Source organism: Pseudochaenichthys georgianus, chromosome 14 (genome assembly GCF_902827115.2).
Source record: "Pseudochaenichthys georgianus chromosome 14, fPseGeo1.2, whole genome shotgun sequence".
NCBI classification, from domain to species: Eukaryota; Metazoa; Chordata; class Actinopteri; order Perciformes; family Channichthyidae; genus Pseudochaenichthys; species Pseudochaenichthys georgianus.
The window spans coordinates 27222065-27244178 of record NC_047516.1 but is presented as its reverse complement, the minus strand read 5'-3'; the positions used below and the strand labels follow the sequence as shown (position 1 = coordinate 27244178).

Below are 22114 nucleotides of genomic sequence, written 5' to 3'. Positions count from 1 at the left end.
GGGGCAGACTATTCCAGAGCCTGGGGCCAGCTGCTGCGAAGGCTCGGTGATCCGGCCTTTGAGCCTGGTCTTGGGCACTACCAGCAGCAGCTGGTCAGCCGACCTTAAAGCTCTGGCTGGGGTGTAGCGATCGAGGAGTTTGGCTATATAGGCAGGAGCCAGCCCATGTAGGGCTTTGAAAACAAATAAAAGGATTTTAAAATCAATTCGGAACCGAATTGGAAGCCCAAGACCAGGCTCAAAGGCCGGGGGCACCGAGCCTTCGCAGCAGCTGGCCAGAATTGGGGTGATGTGGTCACGCTTTTTGTGGCCAGTCAGAAGACGTGCAGCTGCGTTTTGGACTAGCTGCAGGCGTTTAATTGAGGCCTGGTCCATACCCACATACAGAGCGTTGCAATAGTCCAGTCTTGAGGTAACAAAGGCATTAATAATCCTTTCTAGGTCTTTAAAAGATAAAAACGACTTGGTCTTGGCCAATAGTCTTATTTATTTTTTATAAAGCAGGATTTGACTACGGTGCTGACCTGCTTATCAAATGTAAAAGTGCTAGTGAAGGTCACTCCAAGGTTCATGACAGAGAGGAGGATGTTTTCATTGACAGAGCCCAGAATATCAACCGGAGAGGCTGGAGGTTGGGGTCCAAAAAAGATGACCTCGCTCGGTCTTGCTCTCGTTGAGGTTAAGGACATTTTTGCTCAGCCAGGATTAGTGCTGCGTACCGGTACGCCGAACCGGTACTGGACTTGTAAAAAGTTTCGGTTCAAGTCCGGTTAAAACCGGAACGTCAGGAACCGGTACTTGGACTCGCAAAAAAACTAGCACTTACGTATATTCTGGTGTCTGTGGTTATTTAAACATTCCCTGATGAACGTTATTCAGCGTCAATAAATGAGTGCTAATCCCAGTGTGCTCAGTGTGCAACATCACATGTCATTTCACCTTCGACTCACGGTTTTAAAACGGAGCATTTCGCCACATGCTAATGCTAACCGGAAGTGAATAATTTTCAGAATAAAAGTATTAAGTAAATAGTGTGAACTTCCGGTTTTTTCAGAATACAACTGATTTAAATTAAATAGTGTATTTAATTCAAAATTAGGCCATATCAACATTGATTTTAATTTCTAACAGTATGTATGTACATCACTATGTATGTAGTATGTACTGTATAATGTACACATGTAGAGTTGTAGAAAATACATGGTGTACAGACAGTACAGTACACTCACAGTGTAGCCTATACTGTATAGTAGGTGTGTAACAGTGTAATGCGTATAGTCTACTCTACACTCTACCTTTCAGCAACGTTTTAGGGATTTAGGCTCAGTCAGCTCAGGGACTGTTCGGTTACTTTAGTTTGGTAAATGAAATAAATGTTTGAACTTTGTAGTAGTTCACTGTAGTTGCTGTCATAAGTCATTTGTAGACTAAGTGGCAAAAAGTGTTATTTTTACATTTGTACTTTGTAGAGAAATGTAGACACAAGTTAGATGGGAGCACAATAAACCTGACGAGTTTGAATTTGAGTTGATTATGAGTTAATTTTCAATTGATAATTAGCTCACAATAAGTTCACTTTAGTTACTCACACAACTTGACACAAGCCATGGGTTCAGGTCCGGACTTATAAGTCCGGACCTGAACCTGAACCTCTGGACTTGAGTCCGGACCTGAACCTGAATGTGAGTCCAGGTACGCAGCACTAGCCAGGATTGTATCTCTATCAAGCAGTCCATCAACTGCTGTAGTGAGTGTTTTAGATTTGAATTGAGTGGCAGATAGATCTGTACATCGTCAGGGTAGCAGTGGATGGGAATATTGTGTTTAGTGAGAATTGAACCTAGGGGCAGTATGTACAGTAAAAAGAGGATGGGGCCCAGGATAGAGCCTTGGGGAACCCCACAGGTAAGAGGGGCTTTAGAAGAGGAGAAGGCACTATCAATAATCCAAACATCTTTAGAATATGATCACAACCAATAACAAATCATTTAAACTTGTTTATTCTTATCTTATGTTACCTAATTAGCATTCTTTCTTTTTATTTATGCATATTTCACTAATCACTTTTTTTTTACTGTCCTATAGTACACATTGAAATGATTTCTTACTTTATCTATATTAAATAGATACAGGTGTGCTCTCTCGCTCTCTCCCTCTGTCTCGCTCGCTCACAGAGGCTGTGTGCTCCTCTGTGGCGATGACGGCTTGCGTTAAAAAAAAAAAAAAAAAAAACATATTTGTAAAGTGGGGAGACACAAACGGGATTTCGAAAAGTCGGGGGGACATGTCCCCCCTGTCCCCAGTGGAAATTACGCCATGCGTCAAGTGCAATAAATAAATATGAAAGTTGCAACACACACAGAGTAAAACTCTAGCCCTTATGTGTTGTATATGCTGGCACGACTAGGCTGTTCAATGGGGCTGATGTGTTGTGTAGATTCTGCCAGAAGGAAAATCACGGTCACACTCCTTATGAAGCGGTGAGCTGCCGCTCCACAATTGCTTTTCTTCCCGACTGCAACGCTGTTCCCGCAAATCAAGCAAGAACGTGATATTCATTGTGTGGGTGGGGGGAGGAGGGGTGTTAGATAGATATAGAGTTGTAGTAAGTAGATAGAGTTTGCTATGATGAGGTTTCGTTTATGCATAGGGTAGATTCTTTTAATTACATTTCCTTTTTTTGTGTGTGTATTCTTTACATTTTGTATTTGCTTGGCGAGCTATTTTTAGAACATGCCCCGCGGGCGACTCACGTTGCCCCTGAGGGCGACTAAGTGCCCGAGGGCACCGTGTTGGCTACCCCTGCCCTAGAGCATCATAAGAAAATAACCCGTAATCTTGTCAAAGATAATTGCATATGCATATAAGCCCGAAACCCCCGCTATCTGACTAGCAACAGCTTAATGTATGGCATGGCACAACAGACACACTTAGAAAGGGTTTTACTGCTTTAATATTTAAAACCTACGGAGCCCTGGAGGGTTCATTGAGAGAAAAATAAATACAACATTGCCACGTTTTACTTTCTCGTTCGCACGAGTTAATAAAGCATGGGCACAAGTTAATAAAGCGTGCGCACGAGTTAATAAAGCGTGCGCACGAGTTAATAAAGCGTGCGCACGAGTTAATAAAGCGTGGTCTCGTTTTATTTAAATTGAGGGATTCCTGTCCGTGACTGGGGTCTAATGAACTGGCTTCGTCGTACAAGGCACTGGAGGCAGTAACGTGTAACCCAGCAGAATCTGAGAAGAGCAGCACCAGCTGCAAAGAGCTGTGCCTTTTACTGTTTACTTCACTGCGTTTCCCTTCATTAGAACCGCTGAATAGAGATCGAGGCTGCTACGTTTAATCACACACACATCGAACTACCAGAGTATTCCCCCTCGTTTTATGAAGGAGATGTCCTGTCACTGGGGCGCGTGCGTGCGTGCGTGTGTGCTCAGCTCCGCTCTGTGTGTGTTCGGTGTGTTTGTGTGTGTCCGACACCACCGGCATTTGTTTTCAAATTAGCCTACCACGAACAGTAATCAGAAATCTGGCAGAAATTCGTTTAATCTTAATCTCGATGTGCTATAGTCCTGCCGGAGTGCACCGGAACGAACGATACTATCATAAACAAATGCCCACACACACACACACACAAAACGAGAGGCCATGCTTTATTAACTGGTGCGCACGCTTTATTAACTCGTGTGCACGCTTTAGTAACTCGTGCGCACGCTTTAGTAACTCGTGCGCACGCTTTAGTAACTCGTGCGCACGAGTTACTAAAGCGTTCGCACGAGAAGGTATCTCGTGCGAACGAGAAAGTAAATGTGGCCACGTTTTATTTATTTTTTCTCTATGAACCCTCCAGGGCTCCGTAAAAACCACATAGGTCATCATAATTGGGATTTAAGTGTGGAAGACATACTCGAGTGCATGGACAAAGAGCATGCATCCTCGTTTACACAACTCAGCTTTGTTTATGGCCTACAGTATGTAGTCAAATTAAACTACATATCGACTCATGTATTGAATGTTGTATTCTCAAAATATATGTTGGTTCATTTAATCGTTTATTTGGCAGGGACAATGCACAGTAATGAACACTTAAAACATTAAAATGTATCAAGCGTAACAGTGCCAGATTTAGCTTTGAGCTAATTTCCATCCGCAGAGCCACTTTGTCAGCATGACATGAAGGGTAAAGCAATTTAAAAAAGACATTAAAATTGGCATTGACATATTTTTGGCAGTATAGGTGGCGTCAAAAGTTATGTGACTGCCTTTGTTAAATGGAGCTTTAACAACAAATAATCAAAGTAAGCAAATGACAAATATAGGCAAACCATTCAGCCAATTTCATTTTACAGATTGGGCTGACCCACTCAGCCAAAAATTACCATAAGTGCATAAAATGAATTAAAATAATACATCCAACCAAGTGCTGCATTAACCGTGTCGCCATTTTTGTTGTTGCCAAAAAGCCCTTCCTCCCCCTCTGTCACTGTCATCACTACAGCCTCTTCAGCCAGCATCTATTCACCACCAGCTCACTGATAAAAAGCTGAAGAATTCCCCCGGAAGTTTCCAGAGCAGAGACAAATTCTTAGTGAACACTGGGAATTCCCCTTCCTGTACCCAGCCAACATGTAATTTAATTTATTTTATTGTTATGTCACTATAAATGACAGAACAAGATCATATTTGTTCCTTTAAGTACTGTATCTGTTATGGCAATGGTACAGTATATTGATTGAACTGACAATGTTAGTGAACACTTTCTTTTACCTTCATTACTCTTCAATACAATAAATGAGGTAGAGATCAAAATCGAGTTAATAGGTTGTCCTTAAAAGCACAGCATGTTTCTTTATACAGATAATGTGATATCAGAATTAGGCTAAGCCATGAGGAAAATTCTGTATATTTAGCATATTCAGAACAACATGTGGCCATTAATGTATTTTTAATGGGGCACATGCAGTTTATCCCCGGGGTCCTGTTGGAATGGGATCAATATTGAGGGAAATCTGTACCGCCAATTTCCCACCACAAGAAGTGTAACATTTCAGAGACGTTTCTAGTCCTGCTGTTTTGTGAATAAAAGCAGTAACATTGCAGGGACAAGCACTTAAAGGTCCCATGTCATGCTTTTCCGGTTATTACCCGTCCCCTTGTGTGTTATGAAGGTTTGTATGCATGTAAACGGTCTGCAAAGTCACAAACCCTCAAAGTACACCCTGTAGTGAGTAAAACTCTAACACAGAAAAGACCTGTCTGTGCTGCCCCAGAACGCCTTGTTGGAGATTTCTCATTTTCCATTGTTTTCTTCCTGGTCATAGTGACGTGCCCATACCCAAATGGACCAATTCGTAGAGCCATTACATTACGTCCGCAGAGCCGTTAAGTTAAGTCCGTGGATTGGACACACGCGCGCGCACACACAGGAACACACGCGTGCGCACGCGCACACACACACACACACACACACACACACACACACACACCTGTGAGTCGGTGCACACACACAAACTCCCAGCCAGGCTGCGTGTGTGTGTGTTCGGGCTGGTTTCGGGCTGGGTTTCGCTGTGTCTCGCAGACGGCCACTGGGCTCATAGGGAGGGGGGGGGCCGGAGCTCCAACAAGCCGTTTAGTACAGAGAGTGAATACACATACTATACAGAGATGCTGTAAAATGTGATTTTGGAAAATTGCACAATATACATTTATTTTAGTAGACCTCAACAATGGAATTATGATCAGTAGAAATGGCCATGACATGGGACCTTTAAAGGATAATGTCCGTCTGAAGATAGGCGCTTTCACGTGGAGTGAGCACATCAATCAGAAGACTGAGCTACAGATTAAGGGCTTTTTAAACTTGGCTTGACAACCAGTTGAACACATTACAAAAATTATTTAACAGGACAACCACAGCTCTTTACATCGGGCAAATGTATGCATCACCCACCCGGTGCCTTATCTTCTTCTTTTGCTTTATTGTGGTTGCGTTACCACTATTTGCTGGACTGTCCATTGTCCTTATTTTTCTTTACCGTTTCTTTCACAATATAGACAAGGCCATATTTATTTATTTTCTCTCTATAATTTTAGCTAAGTATTATGGTGATTTTTCACCAGTAAGTAATTATTGCACAGAGGAGGTAATAACAATATGCTTTGTTATAAGTGACTTTCTATTTATTAAATTGCCAGAAAACATGCTATATAGTGATAGTGTGTTGAAGTTGTTGGCCCTACCCTTGAACCACCTATTTTGGCATTGCCATGGCAGGTGTGATAAGTAGCAAGACTGAGAAGTTCCTTAAATGATGAATTATGCGTGTGTGAATATTGAAAATCACTACCTGAAAGCCTGTAATTACCAGGAACTGTGTGAGAAAGAGCATTCATTTAGAAAAATATGGGGAACACCAAGCTGGAAATGTTTCCAGCAGACAGAGCTATTAATAAACCAATCACACTGAACAGCAGAGGGCCAAGGTGGTCAATAAACCCCTTACGACAATGTTGCACTATTGAAATGTCTAGACATTTATACAGTTTTCCACAACACGCCTTTCCAAGTCACGTTCAATAAATGCACATCTGGCAGAGACACTCCAGTAATGAAAGACCTAAGTGACCTTTGTTGACATTCAGTCGGTCAACAAAATGAGTCTCCATTTCTCCCTCCAGGCAAAAAGCAATTCCCATTGTAATCATGGGATTAATCTCGCCAGCAGTTTGGGAGCTGGCCCAAATGAAGCAGGAATGTCACAGACACCACAGAGACCTTGGAGAAAGCCAAATATGTCGCTGTCTGGATGCAAGCTAATGAGGACAAAGAACCACACACCCTCTGTGATATTAGGATTCAGTATAAAAGGCAGGTGTAAAAGCTGGTGAATAATAAAACACCAACCGAGGTTTAACAGAAACTAATTCCTGCCTTGATTGGTAAGTTTGTGTACTATTTATTTATATTTAAACTGATCAGGAAACTGGGTCCGTCATCGGCATCAAGCTGGACCCCTTTGAAGCTGTGGTGGAGAGGAGGACACTGAACAGGCTGTTGTCCATCATGGATAACCCACCCATCCTCTCCACCTGCAGCTGGACAGACAGCGGAGCTCCTTCTCCAACAGACTGCTGCAGCTCCGCTGTCACAAGGACCGATACAGGAACACATTCCTGCCCACTGCCATAACTCTGTACAACAAATCACCTCTGGCTGGCAGAGAACTCTCTGCTCCATAGCTTCTCTTAATAACTGGACTTAAACTCCCACTGTACATTTATATTCAATTTAAAATTGAATAATCTATTTCTTTTTAATGCCATTTCATTTCAGAAATATTTTGGACTGTTTATTGCCTTGTTTCTTATGCTGCTGCAACGCAAACATTTCCCAAATTGGGATCAATAAAGTACCTATCTATCTATCTATCTATCTTCACTGTGATTAAGGTATCATAATTAAGATCTGTAGGAGTATGAGAGGGGAGTGACAGGAAAAAATAAATGGTACCTTAAGAGACCTCTGCAGTGTTAAAAAGCATTTCTAATACTGCCAAAACCATGATGTTAAACGTGACTCACATTTAATATTCAACAGTGCTTTATAAAAGCTTCAAAGCATTTGTCACATTTCTCTTTTTGTGACAGCAAATCTGGACATCAGTAAGCAATAGTGTGACCAAAACTGCTGTGGATCAACAGGATATATTGTGTGCATCAGACATACAGTGCATGTTCTATGGAAGAGATGCCCCACAGTCCTGGCTGCCCAGCTGTGAGTGGATGCGACAGCGGACACAGTGTCAGACTCGTGTTCCGTGGAGAGAGACTCAGCCAGACAGCAGACAGACAGCGGTGTTTGGGCTGCGAGAGTGAGAGACCAATACTCTAGAGATTCCCCCCACACGCTGCTCTATCAATTATTCACTAGTCATAACATGGCTGACACACACACACACACACACACACACACACACACACACACACACACACACACACACACACACACACACACACACACACACACACACACACACACACACACACACACACACACACACACACACACACACACACACACACACACACACACACACACACACACACACACACACACACACACACACACACACACACACACACACACACACACATTAATGAATCGCTCATTATAACTATTATTATAATAAATAGAAGAGAAAATGTAACTATCTTGCCAGAGAATTCTCAATGCTTAAAAAAAAAGACAACAGTCAAAAACAACACTAACCCCAGATTCGAGTAAGATAAATTAAGGGAAAATAAAAGTAATAAAAGGTCAACTAAACTTGTAATATTGTGTAATGTTTAATGTTACAGAAAAAGTGCAAATGATATGGATATTTTTTCAGTGTATATTTTTGAGCTTTGTTTAAAGTGAGGAGGGGGTATAATAATAATAATAATAATAATAATAATAATAATAATAATAATAATAATAATAATAATAATATATGCATTCCTAAGGAGTCAATTGTTCAAAGCAACATTATAAAAAGGTCCAGCATAATGGTTATAAGGTTCAACATCAAAGACTTAATCAGAACTTATAATTCAAAGACTAAAGTAAAACCCTTAATACATCTTCTTTGGGTTCATTTCTCATAGGATTACAGGCAAAGTAATGGTAGAATAAACTCTTCTACACAGACACACTGTTCCATTTGTAGTCCTCCCAAAGGTACAAACTGGGTCGGTGGTGAACACTTAACCCTCTGCATTTAGCAATAGCTCAGCCCCAAACTGCCTGTTACCCTGACTGCTCTTGTTCTATAGCTGCTTTGAGCAAGGGAAAACTAGTTTTGTCATATCCACAGAAGTGTAGGTGACAAGCTGACAAGGTAACAAAGCATATATTAACAGGCTAAACAGCAGCACAGCTGATGCTAGATTGACAACACATATACTCTTACGTTTGGGATATAACTGGATTAGTTAAGGTTAAGGTGAACAGAATGACCCCAAAAACCAACAAAGAGCAGCTTCAGCACTTTGTCAGAGCTGTAATGCACATTCTCCAAAGTCAAACGATGTCATCAGGTATTCCTAAAGACTGAACAATAACTTTAGTCACAGATTGTGCAGCAGCTGGAGACTGTTTGGGCAAAAGTATAAGATTCTTAGACAATAGACACTGCAGATAAAGTATATAAAACAACTGTTATTTTGTGAAACTACAATTAAAAAGATCACTTTCAAAGAAGCTTAGACTGTGCCTTAAGTTTCACAATCACCTGGAGGGAGCACAGATACATAAAGGGTCAATTAGGGGGGACATTACTAGCTTTAGGGGAGTTATTAAGGAGCCATAGGGTTTGTTTGTACACCACCTATTCTCTGTGGCTCCATTTGGAACAGAGTGTGTAAACCCATCAATCACTGGAGAGGCAGCCATATGTAATGTAGACAGGTGTTTAAGAGTTGGGACCACAGAGGACCACACAGTCAACACGCTCATTAGCCTTCAGAGGATCTTTTTGCCATGGAATGGAAAGACGTACAACCGCTTTGTTTTATTTGTGCTCACAGTAAGCCTAATAGTTTTCCTAGAATGGTTATAGAGGACAGATGCAACTGTAACCACTAGAGTGTCACACCAAGAATAATATAACAATTAAAATGGCTCGCTTGGATATTTCTATCAGACAATTTTGGTGTCATGGGCATAAAAGCATGAAGCCAAAGAATGTTGACCGAATGAATGATAATAAGGACAAAGGCATGCACACATTTAAAGATGATCTAAATGAAGATGAGATACCTGTCAAACACATGCACACAGCGGCAATCATAAAATCAAAACGGTAACATATGAATCCCTACTTCTCCCACAACCAACCTCTTCACAGTTAATTCATTTATTTTTTAAAGATAGGCCATTTTGCCTTTTTATTAAATAGAGATGACAGACTGGAATAGGGAGAGAGTGGACAACAGCCAAGGGCTGCAGGTGGGATTCGAACCCAAGGCACTAAATTGGCTTCCCGTGCATCTTAAATTATAAACAAACATTTAGTCAATCCATAAAACCAAGATAGTCCTTTAACAGCACTATGTAGAACATGATGTATGGATGAGCTTTCTGCTGTGTGGCTTCAGATACACTGGATCATGTATCATCCTACATATTTCTATATAGACACCACTTATAACCAAGACAAGGAGGGTTTGCAGGACATGATTTCATTATATCTTGCCATACACACACATACCAAACTCTGTCATTAATTATTGGTTGGCATAAAAACACAAAAGGACAATCAAGGTACCCCCTGCTGCAAATAATGGTGTAATTATGGACAATAATCTATGAGTGACAGCACCCTCCCAGCCCCCACTGGGCTTAAGTAGCCTAATAAGTCATTCTAATGCATAATTTGAAGCCCTCTCCCAGCTTCTGTGTCTACCGATCTTCTCCTGTGTTGTGTTGACAGTTCATTAGGGGTTTTTACTACGATTGTGGTGCCTTGGTAATGAAATGTCGGGGGGGTGGGGAAAATAGCAGGCAATGTACCAAACCACCTTGGAGGATGATGAAAGTCTACCTAAACTGAGGCAACATTCAATCCATCAAACAAAGGAAGAAAGGAGAATTGTTGGTTAAAATATATATTTTTAGTAGAGCAAGGAAATAAAGATAAAAACATTTTGCCAAATGTTTTCTGGCATGCCTTTTCAAACAAGTATGCTTGTAGTAAACTAGTTAGCCAACCGCTGAACATTATCTGACTATCCTTTTTCATAAGAAAAGACAAACACAGATAAAAGCATATGTACGTATAGTGTATGTGGCCGGTTACCCAAATAAAGTTGATTCAGAAGCCTTCATGCGTTGCTCTTTCCAGGTTTGGATAGAGACATTGTATGGCCTGTTTTCAATGCACTATCTGCAACCATTATACTGTGTCTACTTACTGTGTTTAGGCCTGCTAGACCACTCTCAATCAATCATCAAGACGTTACAAGTTTTCTGGACATTTTTATTTGTGACCGTCAGATACGCGGTATTCTGATGGGTTTGCTATTGATTTTCAATTGGCTATGATTATTGGATCTTCTCTGCTAACAGGATATGCAGAGGTGTGAAATCAAGGACAAGGTTGCAATAGGTCAGCGTAATACGTGACAATCTGTTTCTACTACAGCGCTGGGATCAAACACCAATAATACTCTTGCTGTCTTTTCTCGAATGTATCAGTTTATAAAACATATTCCTAACAATGCTGTAACTTTAATATCAAGACATGTCAACCATCATTTAGTGTGCAATTGAAACGCCACAACCATAGTTTAGGTATTGGTTTAAAATCTGCCATCACATTTTTTTTTTTTAAAGACTGGGGATCATACAATACATGTATGGCTGCTACTTGCTAGTGGGACGGCTCTTGGATGTTTCCAGGCCACAACAATTGTTAGGTTAACAATCGAGAGATATCCTGAAAACTCAACAAATGTTCCACACTCACCTTGTGTCCGCCTTCAACTTCAAAACCATTGAGGTTTGCATAAAGTGAGTGGTGCCTTTTCCCTAACAACGATGTAGTTCTGATATTAGTTGTGGTTGGGACTGCCTTGTCCACAAGCCCATTTTGCTTATCCTGCTCTTCGGGCCCCGTCAACTCTGACTGTTGTTGCCCGAGAGCTTGGTCCACCTCATGGCTCTCCATGTCTGTGTGTGCTGGTGCAGGCTCTGGCTGCTCAGGCCGAGTGCACAGGTCATACATCACTCTGTGTCAAAGTTAAACAGCACAGACAAGATCAATATGACAAAATGAGGTGCCCAGCCAAGACCGGGCCATCTCAGACTTTTCATTTGCTGGTGGAGAATTACATGGATCCGCTGTGACAGACTGGCTTGAAAATGATAAAGATGTCACTGTCCTTCCTTTCTCCAGCAGTTCATAAGCTGTAGTGGTTTGTTTACAGCTAAAGTAAGGTGTCTGAAGCCAGGCAAAAGACTGTTATTGTCATGGTTGTCACTCAACCTGAAGCGCCAAATAAGTAAATCCTTATAAAAAGGGAGAGTTTAACAAAAACAGCACTGGTAAAGTTCTTTGCCTGAACCATTTTAAAGCAAGAGTCTCTATGGCATATCCAAGGAAAACGTAGAAAAGATAAATCAGGTCCTCCTTCCTCTCTGCGCTGTGACGTTTTCCAAAATGAGGACAATCAGCTCCAAAGGGACCTTACATATTCTCGGCCTCATGTGTGGTGAAGACAATTTAGTGAATGTCATGGTCCTGGTAGCATTCTTGAGCTTTCTCTAGTTCATTCAGATCCAGAAGTCCTGCTCACTGCGCTGTCAAAGCCAGTTTTTTCATGCCTTTATGGCTCTGCCGTCTGACGGGGGTTCGTCACAACTAGTTCCAGAAAACGGAAAAGACACAGCAGTTCACTTAACGTGCGTAACGCTGAAACAGTGCATGTAGGCCCAAACGAAATAGCAAACAAGAAAAGACGTGCGATGGACGAAAAAACAAACAAAAAGGAGAATGATTCAACCAAGGGGTTTTCAATCCGGTCCCCGTTCTCTCAGTGACGCTGAGATGTGGGTGGCATGTTGCATCTTCAGCTGGGGGTCCGTCCTCATTGATGCTGCTGTGTCAAAAAGCATTTCATCCAGATGCAACAAGACTCGTCAGGCTGGTTAATCCCATCTCGGTTACAGCGCAATAAAGGTGAAGAAAGAGGATGCAGGGAGAAATGTGTGTGTGTAAGACGGCGAGTGTCGCTGTGAGGAGGGGGTAGGGAGGACTGCTTCCACCGTCCTATCACAAAAAGGCAGGCTTTGAGACGGGGCCCAATCATTACCGCGACTAGGGCTCGTTTCCATGGAGATGACGCTGGAATGATGTTGGCTGCCTCTTGAACAATCAATAGGCGGTACACACTGCAACACAGGGAGGCTGCAGGAGGCAGGCGGGGGAACAAGTGTGTCCAGTTCAGACTAATTCTGATGTTTTACTGCAGTTGTGCCCCAGAGAAGAAATAAGAGGTCAAACAAGGTACTTAAGGCTACTCATGTGTTCATAATTTAGCCCTGGGCAGGGACATTAACAAAACAAATAAAGCAGTAAGTGTATAGCCAATTATGTCACAACTCAATGATGGTTTACAAGTAACATGTAAGCCTTGCTGGAAGGTATCATCATTCATCTATCTAGCCATCTATAAAATGTGCAAAGCAGTTTAATAAATCGCCTTAACACAACCAGAACTTGGCATGGGACGGGGAATACTTTGTTAAGTTATTTGGAATAGCTTCTGGTTAAATCATCAGTCAGCCATGATATTGTTAGTGAAGCATGTCTCACTCCATTTTACTGTGAGAGTCCAATCAGTACTATAAATGAGCAATGCTAAAGATATGTCTGACTCATAACTGCTTCCATTATCATCTCCAGAAAGATTTATGTGTTTTAATCTTACATTTACGAGCGTAACATGGCATTTAACTTGCCCCAGGAAAGCAGGTAATCCTTCTTAAAGAGCCCTTTGGAACTGATGAAATATAAAATATAAATATGCACATTGTCAAATCTATTCTACAACACACTCATTACATCCAACCTAACTCCTCTACAGCATGTCAACATGCACTTTCAATCTTTGTGCGTGCTTTGTTGCAGACACAAAGCTTACTAAAGAGGATCATCAATCTACCTACTGTGCCTTCAAAGGTCAATGTTAGAAAACCCAAAGTCTGGGTGCAAAGTCAAAAATAGACATTTGTCAAAAGACAATTCCACTAGCATGTTTCTACAATTCCTTCAACGCAGAGATCATTTAAAGTTGCACACTGTAAAAATGAAAGTTCATACCCATTTAAGTGTTCCTATACCCATGTACAGTATGTTCTCTCAGTAACAGGAGAAAAGGTTGTTTTTCATAGACAGTGAGGTTAAAAGAAGAAAGAAGAGTCTTGGCTAGACAAATCACGCCCAAAGAAGTGAGCTTTTAGTTCCCCCTAGCCCTGCATTTTACAGCTTCAGTATATTCCCTTATTAATTACAGCGTGCTCACAAGACCATGACTTTATAGTAGCCTAAAGACTGAAACCAACCCTGACGTGAACTGCACTGAGCATTATTTCTATTCTGCTTCAGCTCCTCTGAGAATAGTGTACGCTCTAACAAGGGAATAGAAGTGCTGACAGGGGAAAACAACCAATACAAAACTCAATTGTAAAATTAATTTTGAAGACTGGAACAAGTAAGTGTACTTATCACACGTGTACACAGAAAACATTCAGGATATTTCACTGAGCATAAAACTAAGAACAGCTTCTAGTCAGCATAACCCTATGCACATCAAACAGTATACTGTATGCTCTGTACAGATTTGAGCTGCAGACAGGTCCATCATGGCTCAGCGGTATTGACATCCTTTCACACTGACATATTCTGACAAGGTCTCCCTGTCTGCCTGTCATGAGCCTGAAAAGCCGGATGCTGGATGTTCTCCATTAAATTAGAAGAGGAAGGAAAAAGAGAATTCTGTAAGATCGTTTGGAATTTAGCAAAAAGCTAAACAAGAAACTTTAATAGCTATACGAAAAAAAATCCTGATGCACCAAGGTCACTCTTCCTTTTCCTAATTGCCTGTTGCTGTGTTGTTATACAACACAATTTTAATAATTGATTTTCCTCGATGTAATCTTAAAACAAAAACAAATAAAACAATTATCCAACAGCTTATGAAGATAAAGCAAAAAAAGTGGCATTCTAGAAATGAAACATTTTTCAGGTTTACAGTATGTTATATAAAATATATACTATTGTGTATTACAGTAGATGCATTTTCAAACAGTTTAAAAAGACAATTCGAAACTCACATCAATAATGGAGTCCATTCTTGTTAAAAGGGGACTCCCATTTGGATTTAAGACATTGACTTCGCCCTGATGCAGACTGCAAACCAGGGGAAGAAACATGCAAGAAATGTGAGTCTTGGCAAGTGGGCACCGCTGCTTAGACACAGTGGGAGCTTTGATTAATTATTCAATTTCCTCTCCGTCAAAACTTCAATCCAAAATGTAAGAGATGGAAACACGCTGACCCACTTCTGCCACTCCAACCACAGGCATAAACAGATCCACCCACACAGTCCAACTCCTCCTCATGCACAATGTTTCTTTTCTGACAACCATAGCACTGACATCACCATATATTTTGCACCACACCGCACCAGTTATTTTAAATAATTTGTACATCATAATGGCAACCTAAAAAGCGGCAACCTCTTTTTGTTTGTACTAGCTTTAGCCCAATTGCTTATCAATGTAAAAAAACTCTTTACAGAAATGTTACCAGTTGTTCAGTTCTCCATGTTATTGCTGCTGGCTATGCACCATTTGCCACAAATAACAGAAAGATGCCATCATAATGGCCTCAGGTGTTTTGTATAGAATGTGGACTGTGATCATAACATCTCCTGGTTCAGGCTATCCCAAGGATCCATTAATAAAAAGTCTTAATTGATTATTGTTTCCTACGCCAATCATTCAAGTGGCAGTTTTTGTCTCTCCAAAATGTAGTCAATATGGTTTATCATATTTCAGATTTGTGTGAAATTGTGTGTGATTTGTGTGAAAAATGTGCATATGAATTCCTGTGCAAACAAATCTTTTTTTGTGAGGTTACAGTGAACTTGACCTTTGAAATGTTGCCACTTAATCAAAAGTGTTCATCATTCAGTAGTGGATGTTTGTGGAAAATTGAAAGGAATTGCATTAAAGCAATCCTTAAAGAGCCTGTGACACGGTTTTCCCCCATCATCCAAACCCATCAATTTGAGTACATATTGTCCCCTTGAAAACCGTTACTGAACTGATTTTGGATATTTGTACTTTGATAACCATTAATCTGCCTTCAATGTTGACAATTTTCTGGATCTTCTCGCGGATTCTTCAAGTCCCGCCAAATGATGGGTGACGTCATTGCGGGCACAGCGCTCCAGCTGCACCGTCCAGGATCCCAGCATCTGCATGTAAACCTTTATATATATACAGTCAGATGTAAACGCACGATGGTGCACACAGCAGCAAGCTCAGACAGCGATGACAGGTTAATGTTGAACGTGTCTGAGAGCTCATATGCGGCTGAAGGATCGGTTTATGTTGTATCTGTTAGAAGTTTAGGAATGAGGTGCGTCAATATGGGCGATCATATGGTCATGTAGCCAGTGGGACTGGGACTAAAAATCATCCCGGGACTCTCGACCGGCCCACTTCGGTACCGCTAGTAAATTGTCAACGGGGGGAGTGGGGGATGTCAGGGTGCTGTAGATAGTAAATGTAAATATGTAAATATTTGTGTCACTGCATCCTGGTAAAATACAAATATAATGTATAATGTCTGTGTCTTTGACATTAGCGCTGCTCGCCACCTGTGCCCTGTACTACGAAGCCAGTTCAACAGACCCTGGATATGTTTGAGTAACAAACAAACTAACAACAACAAACTAACAAACGAGATATCGCTAAGCGGTCCTACGACGCTGGTTATCAACTCGGTAAATCAAGCCAGGGTTTCTCTCTCCAGCTGAGAGTGCGTTCACGTCTAAGACACGAGTGGATCTGCCTTTAATTACATTTGTCTCGAGTGTTTCGTCAACATAATGTGTAAATAATACTTCTGCATCCAGTCTGTGACACTGTGAGTGTTGCACGGCTAGATGAGGCTGGAGAAGCTGACTCAGATAAGGAAAAATGATATATTATGATATTATATGATCGATGATCTGATTGATGATGTAATATGAATGATAAGTGCGACACGTCGGCGTCTTCTCTGCATACGGCAGTTTAAACTGTATTTTCTTTATCCTGTAATATGACTTGAGAGATTTAAACTCCGCACACTGAGTGGATCTCTTTTCTATAGACGCCGGAGGCGGGCAGCGTCAGGTAAAATAAGTTATTTAGCCTTCTCAAACCTGAAGCCTCACGCGCCGCCTATGGGGGATGTGCTAGTTACTTATCCGACCGGCCCACTTCGGTACCGGCCCATCGGGATTCGTCCCGATGGCCAGTCCGCCACTGCACCCAGCCCACGTAAATTGTCAACGGGGGGAGCCTCGCTGCGGGGAAACGGTGGACCTAGTGTCCCGATCGGAGTGAGAATAATAATAATAATCCGTGCATTTTATCCATTAATTTCCCCAACATTGTGGTAAAAAAAACACACGTTTAATCCATGTTGTTGGTGTACTACAACTACAAAAAGCATCGGTTTGTTTTCTCATCAGGAAATGCAGACCGGCTCAAACAAACGATTTGTAATCATCATCTCACGATCATTTAATGTGTTCATATGTTCGCCGAATTGACATGAAAGCACTAATAAATGTAGTTTCATCCACTTGAGTTTACAACCACAAAAATAATCGATTTGTTTTTATATCACATCCGACGGGAGGAAATTCAGCAGCTCTCACTCCCGATTTGTAATCCTAATGTAATCATCATCTTCACCACGATCATTTATGTTTATGTTCGCCGAATTGACATGAAAGCACTGACAAATATGAATATACTCTAGTCAACTTCATTAAAACGTTATTAACGTGCCTAATCTCAGTAATTCACCATTTCTACGCATGACAACACACTTTGTCCGTGTTTGGCTCTCGAAGCGTTCCCGCATTGACGTCACTTCCGGCTTCCCCCAAAACTTCAAAATGAGTCAAGGAATTTCCCCGCGATGTTCGAAATTATTGATATTTAACGGAACGGTATCGCTTTTTCTTTTTTAAACTGACGGTTCGAGATTACTAGTAGCCCAATATTTCATTGCACAACAGTTGTTGGGATGGTGTCACAGGCTCTTTAAATATCGTTAAATAGAGAATGGGATGGACGGACAGACTGACAGAATGAGGAGATATAAATATATTGTCGAAAATAAATGCAATGCCACAAGTTCCTTAGGGATTCATAGTCATACACTACTACACTTCTATATTCCAACACTGTTACAAACCTAAATGCACACTGATGCAATTGCTGATTGGGTACCAGAGGAAATGCTAGAAATACTTGACTTTCTTGCTGTAAGGGAAACTTCTGCAGCAATGGAGAGTCAGGACTCAGAGAGACACGGGGAGAGTTGGAGCTTTGATGTCAAACACTGATGGTTTATTAGGAGTATCGGCCGGAGAAATTCACATCACAAGTCACAGCAGCCAGAGGTTCTGACTGCACGGGTAGAGTTGCCACATTAATTCTGCAGAGCCTCTCTCTCTCGATAGCCCTTTTCACTAGTTTACAGAGAGTTAATCAACATATTGGGGGAGATAACGTAAACATCTGGGAACACTGGAGATAGCCCCAACATCTGGAGAAACTGAGTCACTTGTCTGACCCTTAGGCTCGAAGCCAGCATTCTCACAATCATAAACCATCTGTGACCGAGAGTTGACCGGTCATAAACTGAGAATAGCTGGAGCAGCCCCTTCCTTAAGACAGATAACAGACGTCAGGGTTGGTCATAAACGTCAACAGGCAAAAAGGTTAGATATCTAAAGAGTAAAGGAGAACTATTCTCTAACACTTACTAACTTAATTTTAGAAGAATGTGTAGAATGTGAAGATATCAAATAGCTTACCTCCATGTTTCTGTCCATGCATTTGGGGGGCGATGACTCATCTGACCCAGAGGACTCAGCGCAGTAGGGGGGCTGGTGGTCCCAGCCTGCATGGGGAGCGCTGTGAGGGTGACAAATAGTCAGCGAGCCGCTCTGACAGGTGTCCACGACTGCAGTGGAGGGGCAGGGGTCAGCTGCCCAGACGGCCCTCCCTGAAGGCAGCTCCCTCAGATCTTGTTTGGTGTTCTTCTTCTGTGAGTGGGAGGCAGTATGGGGCAAGGCTCTGGAGCAGGTTAGGAGAGGCTTGGTCTGATAGGAGTTAGTACCACCTCCCTGAGATCTTGAGAGACTGTTAGAAATGGAGCTGAGCTGTCCTGCTCTTTGCCTCCCCTGCAACAGTCTTCCATGGGCATCTAGCAGGTGGCAGAGGAAGACCGCCTTTTCTACCTCAAATTCCTGCCTGTGATGCAACTTATAGACTGCTTGCTCACCATTTATCTTCTCATACAGCGTCAGCAATAACTGCTGTAGCTTTGTGTAGGTTTCTCCACCACACAAACAAAACGCCTCTTTATCTGTGGACTCGACCTCAGTGTGACGTCTACTGTCTTTAATTTTCACCTTGTTGTTAGCGAGACAGTCCTTTTTGCACCCTCGCCTGAGCAACAGTTCCTTCACAGCCCTCTGCTGTTCCCTCTCTGCTCCTTCACGCAGGTGCCTCAGCTCCACAGAGATTTCACCACGGGCCCGCTGCGTGTGCTTCTTCTCTGCTTCCCAAACAGCACGCAGCCTCTGTAGCTCTCGTCCATAGTCTTTCTGGCCCTGGCATGTTTTCTTGGATGACAGTGCCAGAGGGTTATCCCAGTTCTTCCTCATGATGCCACTCTCACAGCACAACATGCGAGGAACGGTGAGACGTACTCGTTACTAATGAGGGGGCCATGCATCAGAACTGGGAGGAAGTGCAGTGAGGTGATGGATGGTTATCAGACATGCAGCATGCAATTATCACACCAAGTCACTGGAAAGATGAGACAGAGGAGGGTGTGAGAGAAATGGAAAAGGAGTCTTAGATGAATGTTATAACAAAAAATGCAATGTTTCAGCAAAGTGGAAGGAGGTGAGGATTTCAGTATTCTCTGTTAGAAGAAATTATAGGGCATCACTCTGAAGAGCTTCAGATAGCAAGCACAATGAATTAACCTATCAAATATATATATATATATATATATATATATATGTTCATGTTTCTCTCTATGCAGTGAGCAAAGGAATATGTGGCAGCTACCTAGAATATTTTCAGTCAAACCAAAACATAGCTTGATAGTTTATGAAGATACACAAAATGCCATGCCTTCGCAGAAAATAAACACTGTAAATATACACGTAACATTTTGTGTTTATTTCTATCTAAAGCAGGACAAATTAACACATGTTCATGTGATAAAGATGGATGACAGAACTACCTTTAAACAGCTGAGCAAATGTAAACAAAACAACACGAGGTGCGATTAGTGTATGCTTAGGAGCAAATAGAGACCTGGGGATGCAACAAGTGAACCGGTCAATAAATAATAAAAATGCCACATTACTCACAGGGGCTATCATTACAGTAGACAAGTTTACCCATCACTAACTCAATGTAGTGGCATTCATATGGTACGGTTCATATTACACTGGTGGGGGGCTTCGGTACACAGCTAATTAACTAGCATCATTAACTAGCATCATTTAGCAACCTAATATTTGTTCTAATGTAGCAAACGCTATGTAATAACGTAAAAGCAGTATTTAGAGTATGAACAACACTGACCACTAGCTAAACCTGTTAGCCAGTGTTAGCTTACCGTTATAACAACTTATATAAAACTCACCTCCCAGCGGGCTCAACTCTTAAGTTTTCATCAACGGAGTCACTATTTTCCAACCGAGTTACTTTTGTTGACATTAAATGTAGCTTTGTGACAACATTGTGACTGTTTACGTTAGTTGTTAAAGGTCCAAGGAGTCATGCACGAAGGGGTTTGTTTATCTCCGAGTGTCACACACTATGGCCACACACGGTCTGTGCCCAGCGTCATGGTGCTGCCCCGTGCACACCGTGCTGCCTTCACGGACGTCTTCACTTGTCTTGTCTTGTCATTTAAAGACCCGCTGCAACACGCTTATGTACAACTTATCGCGCATTTAAATCACCTTCGTTATACCAAAATAACATTTTAAAAGTCCATTTTGAAATGCAGGCTTGATAGATTTATATATCCTGCAACAACAGAAGAAAAATAGTTATGTGCTGTGTATCAAAGTTTTCAGATCTCATCTCAAATAAGTTATTTTATCCCCGTCTACCAATTGCCTTTTCCTCTTCTTCCAAAACTAAAAGTTGGAATAGATAGTTCTGCCTTCAGTGTCTGTATTAATAACAAACGTGTACGGTTGTGATGCGTTTCGACAATACTAGCCCACCTGAAGGCCACATAACCCACCCAATTTGTGTGAGATGGACGACCACTAGTGGCTATTTGCTGCTAGTGCAGAGGTTTGTAACTATCCCTAGATGATGATACCAGTAGAGATCATTGTCATTTAATTTAATTTCAAACCTTTATTTATACAGATAAAATCCCATTGAGATCATTGATCTCTTTTCCAAGGGAGACCTGTTCAAGTAGTTCCACATGAAACATAAAAGCATAAACAGAACAACAAAAGGACATCATACAGCATCATTTACAAAATTATTGTATTGGATATTATTTTTAATTCATCATAAAGAGGCAATTATTTTTATATTTTATATTGAATGTATTACCACAATGATCCTTAAGTACTAAATAAATAGCTGGTGGTCAAGTTGGCAGACAGAGGGCCATACACGACCCCATTGCTCCCCGGGCGCTGTACAACAGCTGCCCACTGCTCCTACTACTACTCCTGGTACTAGGATGGGTTAAATGCAGAGGCCAAATGTCACTGTGTGTGCTGTGTGCTCTGCATGTGTGACCATTAAAGAGGGTTTCATCCCTCCCAATTCTTCTTCTATTCTACATTATGTTCTTTATTTGTCATAAATGTGTACTACAGTGTAGAAGGGGTTAATAGATTTGTTTTTATGTGCTCTAATTATGTCCTCTGTGGGGATGCATTTTAAATCGTTTTCCCAATGCAATGCAAGGTGTCTGCACACTTTTCAATGAAATACTGCACTGCACTTGCACTGACTGTGTCACCGTTTCGAATAACTGGCAAAGGCCATGGATGAGATCAGCAGACACATAGCATGCTGAACTAAATATAAGTCTACTAAATCAAAGCATGCAGAACAACTGGCAGGCACAACGGATATTAAAAGAAAAAGGAAACCAGAAACAGGTGTGCAAATAGCTTATGAGGAAGGAAGGAAGGAAGGAAGGAAGGAAGGAAGGAAGGAAGGAAGGAAGGAAGGAAGGAAGGAAGGAAGGAAGGAAGGAAGGAAGGAAGG

The 22114-nt window shown here is 41.5% G+C and overlaps 1 protein-coding gene across 1 annotated transcript in view; it reads right to left on the bottom strand.

Moving 5' to 3' along the window:
* LOC117458935 (peripheral-type benzodiazepine receptor-associated protein 1) overlaps nucleotides 1-20674 on the bottom strand; it is a 72807-nt gene extending 52133 nt beyond the window's left edge. The window contains exons 1-2 of the mRNA XM_034099685.2: nucleotides 20508-20674; nucleotides 18655-19654 (exon numbers count right to left, since the gene is read on the bottom strand). Of these exons, the coding sequence (XP_033955576.1) occupies nucleotides 18655-19533 (879 nt within the window). The 5' untranslated portion in view covers nucleotides 19534-19654; nucleotides 20508-20674. The remainder of the gene's footprint in view (nucleotides 1-18654; nucleotides 19655-20507) is intronic.
* Nucleotides 20675-22114: the final 1440 nt, after the last annotated feature.